The sequence below is a fragment of the Colius striatus genome, chromosome 3 (genome assembly GCF_028858725.1).
Source record: "Colius striatus isolate bColStr4 chromosome 3, bColStr4.1.hap1, whole genome shotgun sequence".
NCBI classification, from domain to species: domain Eukaryota; kingdom Metazoa; phylum Chordata; class Aves; order Coliiformes; family Coliidae; genus Colius; species Colius striatus.
The window spans coordinates 60,071,155-60,084,078 of NC_084761.1; the positions used below are offsets into that span (position 1 = coordinate 60,071,155).

The window sequence follows — 12,924 nt, forward strand, 5'->3', positions numbered from 1 at the left end:
GTCTTTGTCTTCACTGAAGGAATGCAAAACGGACTTTTGATTACACGTGTTTTAAGGGCAGCTGGAAGACAAAGGCCGGAGGCTGGGGCGCTCTCGGTGCAGGGGCACGCTCGGAGACTCCCAGGAACAGCCTCCCTCCCCCCGCCTCTGCCGCCCGGAGTAGGGCTGCCCTCGCTCGCTGCGACCGGCCGGACCCGCTCTCCAGCCGTGACTAACAGAAGAGAAAGCCTGAAAGGCAGTGAAGGACAGGACCGAGAGGGAAGGCAGAAGGGAAAATAGGAAAAAATCAAAACAAAACCACCCAAAACTTGAAGTGCGAGCAGTGCTAAGGAAAGCAGAAAGTGGGGAACTGATGCCAAAGCGAGAGGTGCAGCGGGGAACAGGCGGGAAGAAGCGTGGGTGCTGGAACCTTTTTTTGGTTGAAGCAAAGGTTTTAATTGGATCGGGGCTTGCCCGATCTCTGACCCCGGAGAGATGCTGCACGCCCCCTGCCCCCGCCGGGGCTGCCCAGTGCCCTTCTCAGCTTCGCCCCAGCAGGGCCGGGCCAGGCTCGGCCGCTGCCGCCCGGCTGCCTTTCAAACTCCAACGGCCGCGCCGCCAGGGAGGAGCAAAGCGGGGGGCAGGGGGGGGAAGGGGCCTTTTAAAAGTGGGCTGAGCGAGTGCCGCTGCTCCGGCACGGCGGGCCAAGCCCCTTGGCTGCAGGATAACGACAGCGCAGCGCGGCGAGAACAGCCGTATCTGCCCGCGCCGCCCCTGGCTGCCGCCGCCGCGGAGGGACGCTCTGTCCGGCCCAGCGCCGCAGCGCGGCACGCCGAGCCCGGCCGCCCAGCGCGCGGCGCCTCGGGAGCTGTAGTTCTGACGCTGCGCCGGCCGCGGAGGAGGCTGTGGACGGAAGAACTGCATTTCCCATAGCGCCCCGCGGCGGGGGAGCCGGCATGCGCGGCCCGGACAGGCGGGGCGGGGCAGTGCGGCGCGGCGGGCAGGTTGCTGTTGTTACATAGGAAACAGCTGAAGAGTCTCCACATGACAGGGGGGGAAGGAGGAAGTGGGGCGACCCGCGGGGCGCTCCCGCTCCGGTAGCCGCGGGGCTCGGGCGGCGGCGGTGGCCGCGAGGGCCCTTTCCGCGGCGTGAGGGCTGGCCCCGTCTGAGGGAAGACTTGCGCCCCGGCGTCGCCACTGAGAGGAGGCGGTCGGGGAGCGGGGGAGCGCCCCGCCGGGCCGCAGCGTCTCGCTTGTGAAGTTTGGTGCGGGGCGGGACCCCGCCGCCCTTCTCCCGGGCTTCCCGCCAGCCGCGGAGGTGGCGCCGGGCATGAACGGGTTTGCCCCCGAGGAGGTGACCCAACGCGGGGCGGACCCCGCCACCGCCGCCGCCGTGGTGGGCAATGCGGGCGCCGCCGTGGAGGTGCCGCCGCCGCCAGCGCCGCCGGGGCTGGGTCCGGCCGCCGCCGCGGGCTCGGCGAGCGCCGGGGGTGCGGGCGGCCCCGGGGCCGGGCAGCTGTGCTGCTTGCGGGAGGAGGGGGAGCGGTGCAGCCGCGCCGCCGGCAACGCCAGCTTCAGCAAGCGGATCCAGAAAAGCATCTCGCAGAAGAAGGTGAAGATCGAGCTGGACAAGAGCGTAAGTCCGGGGAGGAGGGGAGACACGGGCGGGACCCCCAGCGGGCGGGCGGGCGGACAAAAGCGGCCGGCCAGTTTCGGCGGTACGTGCCCGGGCATTGGCAGCGTGTCCGGCAGCAGCCCCGCTCCGCGCCGGCCGGATGCTTTCATGGCTTAGTTGGTTTGGGGGCTTTTAATAAAGTTTAGGGTTCGTTGTTTTGGGTTGCTTTTTTGTTGTTGTTGTTTTTCTCTTTGGCGGCGGTGAAGAGTTGTTTCCCCTTTTGCCGCAGCACAGTGGAGTTAGGCTGGCCCTGCAGAAGCACGGCCTCAAAGTGCGCTTCCTTTATGGGGCTGGGCGGAGCGCCTGTCCTCCCTGCCAGTTCCAGGGGTGCCCAGAACTGGGGACATCGGCTGTGTGTAGCTGAAGCGGGAGGAAGCGTGGTTGGGAAGCGCTCCTCCTCCCTGGAGCGGAGCCCGCATGGCTCCCGGCGCGCTAGTTTGTGTCTGTTCCTGGCGAGGGCAGCGCTGGGCTGCTCCGCCTCGCGTTGCAATGCTGCACGTCTCCCCTGCCCGCTCCATCTTCCGCCCGGCAGCCATCAGCGCTGCGCAGCGCGGCTCGGATCGTCTCGGCACGGCCGCGAGGAGCGGATCCCCGCATCCCCTGGCGCAGGGGCGGCCGTCCTCGGGCGCCTGTCTGCGGGATGAAACGCCCGGCCGATTCGGAGGCGTGCGTGCCCTTGCCCGGGACCGTGGGGGCAAAGTAGCTGGAAATGCGCGGGGGCCGGCGTGACTGCTCCGTGCGCCCCAGGACGGCCCTCCGGCCAGCCCGGGGCTGACCCACCTCCCTCTCGGTGCCGCTCAAGCACCCAGCTCTGAGAATTGGGGTGGCACGTGCCGCGGAGTTCTGCCAAAGCTGATCCGTGCAAAGGGAACATAAAAAAAAAACCACAACGAAAAAACCACCCCAAAACGGGAAAGTGTTGCTTGACCTCCCCTATGTATTGGCAGTAAAACAAGGAAAGGAGGATATCATGGGAAATAGGAGACGCTGTGAAATGAGAGGCGGCCTTTTGCTCTCCAAAGAACAACCGAAAGCTTGGGTTTTGTTTGTTTGCTTCCCTATGCCCGAGTTGCGATGAGTGGCTGGAGGGAGGGTTGTACTTCTCTTGTGTCTGCAGCCTGTTAACGACCGTATCGGTTGATTGCAGCGCTTCAGCGTCCTCTGGGCCAACGCTGTGCCAGTGATCTACTGCGTAACACAGGCTTTATTTAGAGGAATCCGGTAGAAAAGCTTTCTCAGCTCAGTTAATTGTGGCTGCGGTTGCTGAAGGGTTGTATCTGTACATGCATTTATATCGTAAGTCTGGCAGTTACTTACGTGGATTTAATTGAAAGACACCATATTACTCTTCTAGGCAAGACATCTGTATATTTGTGACTTCCACAAAAACTTAATTCAGAGTGTGAGAAATAGAAGAAAGAGGAAAGGCAGCGATGATGACGGTGACTCACCAGTACAAGACATCGACACTCCAGAGGTAGCTAAATAGTTGTGGGGGTTTTTTACTAGTTATTGTGTTAAGCTTGCTCTAATTGGCTACCAAGTCTGCACAGATACATCATTTCCAGTCTTGCAGCTCTCATTTTGGGTTGGGGGAGGGGAAGGGAAGACTCTTGGTTCACTCTGTTATTTGGTCAGCAGAAGCTGATGAGCTCGTTCTATTATTCAGAATAGCATGAACAAGACTCTATTTTTAAGCACTTTCTCCTTAGTACATCCTCTCCAGCGTGCTAGTAGAAAAGATGCTTTGCAATGTATCAGCAAAATCTGTCTTCTGCAGGAGTTGACAACTTGAAAGAAATTACATGCAGGACTCGGGATATAAATGCTTCACTGCTCCTTCCTCTGATCCTTTCCTTCCACACTAAATGTGTTGCAGATGGCTCTTGCAGTTACTATATTACCTTAGTCACACTAAACACAAAGTTTCATGATAGTAGCTCTTCATTTTAACCCCTTGCTGAGGGAAGAGATGTTCAGGGAACTGTGCTAGAAAGGAGTGGAAAAGGATGGTGTTTTTCTTACCTGTTTTCTCTACTCCAGACCAGTGAAACCTCACCTATGATACAAGTGACCTGCATCTTTCAGACCTTTTGCATAGAATAATGCAAGAGACTGCACCTAAGGCTGTCTTTTTCCTGCATGTACTCTGGATTTTGCTACAGTGTGCCAATTTTGAGAAGAGACTGTCATGCCTACCTGGCCTCTTCTAAGAGGGATTTTTTAAAAACTTTTAAAGAAATTGGTCTGTAAGTGCCAATTGAATGGCATCTTGTGGTCAGCATCTGCAGAGGCCAGTAGCATAAGTGCTGAAACTTTGTACATGAATCTGTGCCTAAAGGCACATGTCTCCTGCCTGAAGTCTTTGGCGAAGAGGATTTTAGGGGATTGGGAGTAGTTTTATGTTGGGCCATGTTGTCTGTTAAATATCTGGGATTGTTTCCTTGAAAGGTCTATCTAAAGCTAATACTCTGTGTGACTTCAGTTAGCTCTTTGACACAGAGCTCAGCAGCTTTCCTGCATACCTGTTTTGCTTTCTCACCCAAGGGTTACAAAACATGGCACAACTGATGTTTAGAATAAGAAAGCAAGCCTTTTTTTTTTTTTTTTTCTGGTGGTACTACTGCAAGAAAGAAATCTGCCTGGGAGGTGTTTTTGAGGAGTTTCAGCCAGCTGTTTGGACAATAACAGTATGTTCATCCCATGTGATGACTGTGTGCCTTAGATGTCCGTTGGCCTTCTCTGTTTTCAATTGCTCTACAATTTACTCAGGAAAAAAAAAAAAAAGCAGTATCATTCTTCTGAAGACTTGTAAGGCCTTCCACTTTCCATCTCAGTCATCACCATGATTACCTGTGTAGAAGCGATTCCTACAGGAGGGGAAGTGGCTTCTGCAGTACGGTAGCTTCTGGGACTTCATGGGGAGCTGTCGCCACTCCTCTGCATGATGCTTTGAGGTGTGGGTTCCCCACTATGATTTGGGTAGTGGAGTTTGTACCATGTAAGCTTTAGAATACCAAAATATGCCCTTCCTATGTCATGCAAGGTGGCATCACATCAGGTCTGGCCAGGATACCAAATACATGATAGCCCTACTGTTGTTTAACTGTTCTATAGTAAGGCCGCTGAATGAATTTATAGCATCTCTAATCCAGTATGCTTGGAGAATGCTACTGTAATTGCAACTCATCTAGCAGAATTTCTCCTTCAGCCTGCTTTCTCAGCTTGCTTTCCCACTCAGTCACCTGATTAAGCTCTCTGAAATTGTCAAGGAGGGTGGGAGGGTAAGCTGTTGCCAGGGGAAGTGACTGTTGAGGGAGTACTGAGTTAAGGTTGTGTATGTGTAACCTGAAGAGGACCTTCTGTGATTCTCTTAACTGTCAGATTGTGCTGAAAAATCGTTTTAGGCAACTATGCCTGTGCACATATGTGGGATATGTTTGGAGAGCAAGAGCAGCTGTTTCCTTCTCTCACCTCAAGCCAAGAAAGCTTTGTGCTCCAGACTGTCTCCTAATTCTAATATGTGCTATCTCATGGTGCAGATGTGCTGTACCTTGCGTGTAACTTGTGTAAAATTTGATGGCCAAAAGCACAATACAGGGGCCTCCTTTGAATCTTCATAGGTGTCACATGAATGTTGTTAATGGGCTGTGTGTTGTCATGCTTGAACTGAGGAGCAAACAAAAACCTCAGAACTGTGTAAAGTACAATAATGAGTTGCAAATATTGCCTACAACTAGAGGGAGGCAGAGCCATGCTTGGTAACAATCATCTGCTCTTAAACTGAGCTGGCTGTTTTCCTTTCTGATGGAAGGTGCGGGGTGGAGTTTGTTTTTTGTCAGACATCTGCCGAGCTGACTTAGGTATCTGTGAGACTCAAAAATATTTTTGAGAGGAGAACTATTAATGACTGAATCCTTTTCAGTTACATTAGATTATTTTCCTCCCTTTTTCTTCTAGGTTGATTTGTATCAGTTACAAGTAAACACACTTCGAAGATACAAAAGACACTTCAAGCTACAGACCAGACCAGGACTTAACAAAGCACAGCTTGTTGAAGTACGTATGAGTGTTTGTTCCATAATAGAATATGCAACTTGCTCTGGCATGTGGATTTCTATACAATGTGATCCTTGCATAAAGAACATACATAATCTGGATTTTAGGAGAACAAAAGGGAACTGCTTATCTGGCTTCCTTCATTGGCCACAGCTCCCAGGCCAAGTAAAATCAAAAGTAAAAGTTCTTTCTGCAGGAGGGGCTCAGCTTCTGAAAGGAGTGTGTGCTGCTTAAAAATGCAAAATGTGGAGTTGGAACAGTAATGTGATCTGCCTGTTCCTGAATGTCAGTCACGGATTTATAGTCTGCCCATCAGTCCCACCTTCACCCAAAGCATCCTGCTGAAAAGAACAAGAAACTCAGAGGCAGCAGTGGAGTTGTAGCAAGGTTCAGACTTTGCTTTAAAAAAAGTAGTTACTGCAAACTTATGTGTTTCTGTATATGTAAAGTATTGAAGCATGAAAAATGTGTTTCTATGGATAATTATCAATTCCATTAAGTAAAGGTGTTGGGATCTGCCAGCAGAAAGCGGCAGCTTTATGAAACTGAGGTTTTTCTTACCAGTATTTGTAAAAGTGCTGAGGCTATGTGTGAGTACAGCTGTATGCAAGCATGTGAGTGTAATTTTAAAGGAGTTCTGTGCTGCAAAGAGGTAGTTACAGTATGTTGATGTAAATATGTGGGAGAAGTGAAGGTCTCTTAATGGAGAGATACAGCTACAGTGTTTTTTTGGTTTTTTTTTTTACTTCTATGCAACCATACACTCAGTTCTGCTTTGGTGCAGATGTTTTGTTGGTCTTTCTGTTAATCTCTGGGGATCAAAAGCAGTGTTCTTAAATGTGTGGGGGATACCAAGGCTGAGCTTTAAAAGAATAGAGCTGCTCCCACTATGAGTAAGAATTTTAAATTTGTCTTCTGTTTTCTTATGTGAGCTGAAGTAGAGCTGGCTCTTGAATTAGCAGGATTGTGATTTTTTTTTTTTTTCCCCTTTTTTTTTTTTTCCCCAAAAGGCCACGCAGCTTTTGTTCTGCAAAACTAGCATTTCTAAGGGTCTGCTTTAGGTATATCTCATGAGATGATTGTCCTGACACATGCTTCTTTCACTGCTTGATGTGAACAGGCAAAGCTTCTGTCACGTGCTTTGTTAGACCTGCAGGTGCTTGTGAGCTGTAGGTGCAGAGCTTCCATAGTTTACAGTGCATGCAGTTCCTTGTAATGTATGATAGATGCTCCTTGAGCTGTTGCTTAGAAGTACACTTTAAAGGGCTCTGTCAAACTGTTTCCGTGTTAGTTTTTTGAGGGTGGGGTTTGGAAAGCTTATTAACTTGCTAATTATGCTAAACATTTGTACCCTGTAGTAGTTAAATGAACAGTCTCATTTTTTCTCACTTCCTCTTGATAATTTTAGTCTACCAAAGCATTCTGCAAAAGGTCAGGGAATAGGTTTGGGCAGGTATAATATTTTGAGTTCTTTCTCTTGAAGCTGGCATTAATTTTCATGAAGAAAAAGACTTCTGGAATGACAAAAGAGACTCAAAGTATTTGGAGATTTTCATATTGTAGTGGTTACTGCATGGTGAATTTTCTGGAAACTTGGTTCAATGTAGTCAGTTTGAATCTTCAGTTTCTGCATATGAGTGGTTACTTAATTTCCTTGCATTCTTCCTTTATAGATAATTGGCTGCCATTTTAGGACAATTCCAGTGAATGAAAAGGACACCTTAACGTATTTCATCTACTCGGTGAAGCATGACAAGAACAAACCAGATCTAAAGATGGATAGTGGGGTTCATTAGATGGAAAAGGTTGGGACTGTGACTCAGGCCGCAAATCAAAAGACTGAGGGTTTTTGTTGTTATGCAAAAGCTTTCTTTGTAACTTTTTTTTTCTTTCAGAGAGTTTGTCTCTTATTTTTCATAACCTTGCTGATTTGTTTGAAAACCATCTCTTATGAAACAAATTTGCTCAGCAAAAGTATTTTAAATAAATATCACTGATATTGTTGCTCAAGTGGGTGTGTCTGTAGCTTATTTAGTGAGTTACTTGTACCTCATAGTTAAACTTTGAGTAACTATGTGCTAATATTAAAATATTTTTCAGTTGAAGTATGCCAAGGATATATTTATGAATGTACTTCAAGTTCTCATGATGCAATGCCTTAAAACAAACAAAAAAAGAGAGTAAAAAAAGCTGTAGCAGGCTTGGCAATAGGCTTTTTTTCCGAAGGTAAAAGGCTTTAAGTGACAGTTCCAGTTGTTAGCTGGCAGAAATGGCTAAATAATGTTTTCTTCTTTTTTTTTCCTCCTGTTGGAAACAAGAGTTGATGGGAGCTTTGATTTGTTTATTCATCTTGTCATTGCTGGGATATGTACTTCCAAGCACCAAGGCCTTCCTGCTCCTATATTAAAACAGAAAAAAATGCAGCTCTCAAATTTCAAAGCTGTAACTGTGGATGAAAAGACCGCTGCAGCTTACTGTGCTGAGAAATCCTTCTACTCGGTAAGAAATCCTTTAGCTGCTGACTTCCATTCTTCTGCACAGACTGTGGCTAAGAACTTAATTGGAGAATGGAAGACAGAGTCTGTGCTGCGTCAGCATGGGATCTTCTAATTAGCATGCTGGTTCTGTGCATGCATTAGCTCAGATCTGTTTGAAAGAAAGAAACAACCAAAACTTATAATAACTTATGAAAGAAGAATGTACAGCAATACTTTTGCTTTTAGTGAACTGTATGAGTGAAGTCTGATGCTGAAGATGATATTGTGAATGACTCCTTGTATTGTTTAACTGTTGTGCCAGTCTAAATGCTAGTGTATGGAATGTGATTTCTTTCTGCTTTAAGCTGGGCCACAAACTTGAAGAAAAGGTGGAAGAAGAAGAGCTCTCATCTTAAAGCAGAGGAGGATGCAACTTCAGCTTGTTCAGTTAGTATTTACTGCAACACTCAACCTTATCAAGATGTTTAAAAGCTTTCTCTTAATTTGGGATAAACAAGAAAGTAGTATTTCTAATCTGCTCAGTGTTAATCTTGTTTTTTTGAAAACTACTGCTTTGCTGGTGTCATTCCAACAATGATGCTTCGCTATGCTTTTTTGACCTGTGACACTTGCACAGAACTGAATGATGATAAACCCTAACCTCAAACTGGCTGCCTTCCCGGTAGCTCTCAGTGGCCCGATTTCTTTCCCTTCTAGTGTCTTACATATTTCCACAGCAAAGTTCTGCTGTGTTGGTCTGAGTTCAAGACTTTTAGTGATATCTAGCTGGTAGCAGCTAAAATTGGTATTCCTTTGACGAGAAGTTGTAGTGCCTGTTTCACTACAGTGACTAAATTTTCTTGCCAGATATCTTTTGCACAAATTCAATTTGTCATCTTCGAAGTGCTAAGTGGAGAAACAGTCAGAGAACCTGACCATGGATAGGAAGGATAAAGGCTTTTTCATTGAGTGAGTGCATGGCAAGGGTGAATGTTCTCACAGAGGCATGGCAGGACCTGTAGAAGCAGCAAGATTCTATGGGAAAACAGTCTTAAAATAGTAGCCCAAGTGACCCTATCCTGCTGCATGCAGAAAGTAGCAATATTTCTCTCCAGTGGATTATGAATTTTGGGTTTTCCAGTAGTGGTGGAAGGAAAGTAACTGGAAACCACCTACTAACTTTACTACCCAGCTTTATATCTGCCTTGATTTTTTTTGCTACTGCTCCTTTGGAAAGCTGTGAATGCTAAGCATATGCAACATGATTTATGTATAAGCTAGACGGCAAAACCAACAGAAGTTACGTGCCTTTATTACTGCTAGAAGCTTATAGAGGACTTTGCACAAGAGCAGATACCATATGTTTTCTTTGCAGAGCACTGACTTTGGATATTTTGACTGTGGGTTGCCAGATTTATTGGGGGGGGGGTTCACTCTTAATTGATGATTTGGTAGGAAGCCCAAATGACTTGGGAATAATTACACGAGCTAGGCTTAGAAAGGCTGGTGACACAAACTGTTTGTTTAACAGTCGGTAGCCTAAAAATTACTTGGCAAAAATAGTACACACAGATTTCCTCGAAACATTTATTATTAGCTATGTATAATCACCCCCCTCCCCCCATCCAACACTCGTTTACTAACAGAGGAAGAAAAATAGTCATTGCAATATTTCATGCTCTGTGTAAACTAAGTCTTGTAAACTGGTGATAGCAGTTTTTGTGGTGCAGTGGTGTGAGATTATTAGATTAAGAGTACACTTTGAGCGGTAAAGACTAAGTAATTACTTCAGTAGTACACGCCTTCCATGTGACTGACTTGCTAGGTAAAGAGATTGTATATGAAAGGCAATAAACCAGGCTTATTACTATCTGTAAGCCTGTCTTCAGTAGCTTTGCTTAAACTTACAAAGATAAATTGATTTTAGGCTGTTTTTTCTCTTGCACCATCATCATTATTGGCAGATGTTTAGATCTAGACTGTGTATCTACAGTCTAGATCATGATACCTCTTGAGCATTAAGAGCATGTAATATTTTGAGACGCCTCTTTGTTTTCATTTTCCTAGGTATTTCCCTACAAAGCTTGATTTTAAAAGCTGATTAAGTGTATATTTTTATGTTGCCTTAACAGGCCTTCCATCAGTCTCCTTATCAATTGTCTTCATTGTAACTGTTCTAGTATTTTAAAGGTTCAGTGTTAAGATTAACCGACTGAAGGTTTTACTGATTACACAGTTAACACAGGTGACTAGTTAGACAAAATCAATGTTCTTTAGTACTATTAATGTGAGTTTAGACCTTCCCCCCCACAGTGGAATTTTCAACTATGAGTGGTGAAAGTTCGCCTTTTGTATGTGTGTGTGGGTTTTTAAGATGCCTAAAAAGAACGTGAGAGTCTGGCTGCAGAAGTGCTAGATACTGAGTGGCTTTGGCTTCAAATGACATTAACTGTGGTGGCAATAAAGCAACAGAAAGCTACACTTGCTACAAAAGTCACATAAATAACCACATGAAGACTGAAGCTTGGAGTTTCTCCATCTAAACTAGTTGATAATGTGCTGAGTAACACAACTTTGGCTTTTTGCTGGGGGATGCGTTAAGAGCTCGTGCAGTCTTACAGCGTTACAGAGATTAAGGCAGCTACCAGATTTGAAAGGAGAACTTCTGGCACACGTATTTGAGATTCTAAAAAAGATACAGAAAAGATATTTTTCTGCAGTGCAAAGATACCCTGTCTTGTGGTTAGAAAGGAAGGTTTTTTTGTTGGTAGTGGTTTTGGTTTTACCCGTGAAAGTGTTATTACATGACTGTAGAGTGATGTATGTTGTCTTCACCAGCAGACTTGATGTCCATCATTGACTGTTGCAGGGGATCACAAAAGATATTTTTGGTCCAAAGAAAATATCCCTGAAAGATATTATTAGATGTTTAATTAATTAAATCATTGGTTTATCAGAACATTAACAGTACATGCATCTCCAGTCGTGGATTTTTCTATCTTATGGTGGGATGTGTGTGGAATTACCATATATGTGGGATGCCCTTCCAGCAGTGCAGCTGCAGGTCTGGATGATGATCCTGCACCTCTACCTCTGCTGGTGTGATTTGGAAGTGATGGCAAAACTTTCATTGACTGACCGGAGTGCCAGGACACAACCCTGGTATTTTAACTTTGCTAAACTTACCAAATATATAATACTGTAAAAATAAAGAACTTTGGTACATGCATGCATCCTGTTTAGTGCAATTTGTCCCAAGAGCAGGCCTTAAAAGTAGTAGGTCTTCTGTACCTCAAGATAGTACAGAATGCCTTCCTTTGAAGGCATTTGTGAACCTCTCTTTCCCCTGTTTGCCTTCCTCCTTCCTACTTTAAACAGCTGTCTTCACAGAATCATTTATTAGACATATCTCCGTTCACCTTGGAATAGCAATACAGTTCTTTACCATGAAACAGAAATCAAACAGTTTTGTTTATGGTCCTGAAAACATCTTCGTTGCAAAGCATTGTGAATAAAGGTTTGATGTAGTTCTCATATGTAGTTTAGATCAAACAGAAGAGTCAAAAATGGGGTGATGTAATGTCCCTTGTAACAGGACATGCAGGTTTTCAAAATAAGGTAAGCATGTCCTAGGTGAGCCCTTGAAAAACAAATTGAAAACTGGCAGCGTGTTGCGTAATTGGCTATATCTTGGCATAATTTCAAACCCTCTGAAGTAGTACATTTCTTCAGACTGGCTTTTTCTGCCACTGGAAACTGTAGAACAATGGGAATATAAGGGGCAGTCATATAGACCTGTACAAGTGTGTATGAAATGAGCATGGCCTTACTTTGGGCAGCAGAGCAATTCGTTCAAGTTGCAGTAACAGATCACCTTGCAGCCTTTCCCTTCCCAAAAGTGATCCTGCAGACCATCATCGATTTGCCGAAGGTTCATGGTGCCCTCGGGGATGTTGTGACAGCTGTGGCCTTTGAGGGCCCTCTTGTAACAAGAGGGGTTTCGGGAAGGCACCGCAGGGGTACCCAGGAGGGTGCTCAGCAGAAGCAGCGCCGACACCATCTTCATCTTTGCGGCGCCTCCTGCAGCAGGGTGCTAAAGAGAAAGGAAGTACGTGACATGCAGCTGCTGAATGCATCTCCCTCCCCACTTTGCTTTCAGGCTTGCATTTTTCTCGTCTTTCCTGTGAACTTTTGGAAAGAGGTTTGAGCCTGAGTGCTGGAGTGTTGCCTCCTAGGAGGTAAATAATATTGCAGCAGGATTGATATTCATTACTTTCTGTAAAACCTTGGGAATCCTTTCATTGGGAATTGAGGCTTCTGTTGCTGGCAATTTTGTTGTTTCTTTGGCCTCTCACCTTGAGAAAATTGCTTTGAGCTAGAATCTGTTCTCTATGGTGAAAGTGAATGTGTTGTTTGCTACCAAACCAGGGGAAAAATGTCTGCGTGTGTTTCCTTGTCTTCCTGGCCATTTTGACTGTTGAAACAGGAGTCATATAAAATTAATAGTATCTTCCCCCATCAAAGTTGTGGAAAAACTGTCTGCTGATTTGAATCCTCAGTCATGGACTACTTGAGGAACTGAAGTGTTAAACAGCAAAGGAAGCTGAAGCTTTCTACAGTGTTGCCAGGTGACATTGTCCTGGAGTGGCAGCCTTTTTTAAATTATTTTTTGGGATACTCCAAGCTGCTTAGATGAGTCTTGCTACAGAGGGTCCTTATAGTTTAATTGACTCT

At 45.9% G+C, this 12,924-nt stretch overlaps 2 protein-coding genes across 3 annotated transcripts; one reads left to right on the forward strand and one right to left on the reverse strand.

Annotated features, from left to right (window-relative positions):
• The first annotated feature begins 951 nt into the window (after positions 1–951).
• On the forward strand, positions 952–8,724 carry SAP30 (Sin3A associated protein 30). 2 transcript variants are annotated; one of them, XR_009818507.1, is made up of 6 exons: positions 952–1,615; positions 3,009–3,131; positions 5,615–5,713; positions 7,387–7,518; positions 8,032–8,212; positions 8,556–8,724. XR_009818507.1 is itself a non-coding variant. In XM_061993775.1 (5 exons), exons 1-4 carry the CDS (start codon positions 1,310–1,312, stop codon positions 7,507–7,509), a joined length of 651 nt encoding a protein of 216 aa, XP_061849759.1. In that variant the 5' UTR covers positions 952–1,309; the 3' UTR covers positions 7,510–7,518; positions 8,032–8,724. The 2 variants fall into 2 exon arrangements, 1 of the variants encoding a protein (XP_061849759.1); XM_061993775.1 differs by having other exon boundaries at positions 8,032–8,724.
• Positions 8,725–11,043: 2,319 nt separating this feature from the next.
• On the reverse strand, positions 11,044–12,256 carry SCRG1 (stimulator of chondrogenesis 1). Its single transcript, XM_010207663.1, has 2 exons — positions 12,021–12,256; positions 11,044–11,098 (listed from the first exon to the last, which is right to left on the reverse strand). Exons 1-2 carry the CDS (start codon positions 12,254–12,256, stop codon positions 11,044–11,046), a joined length of 291 nt encoding a protein of 96 aa, XP_010205965.1.
• Between the last annotated feature and the right edge of the window lie 668 nt (positions 12,257–12,924).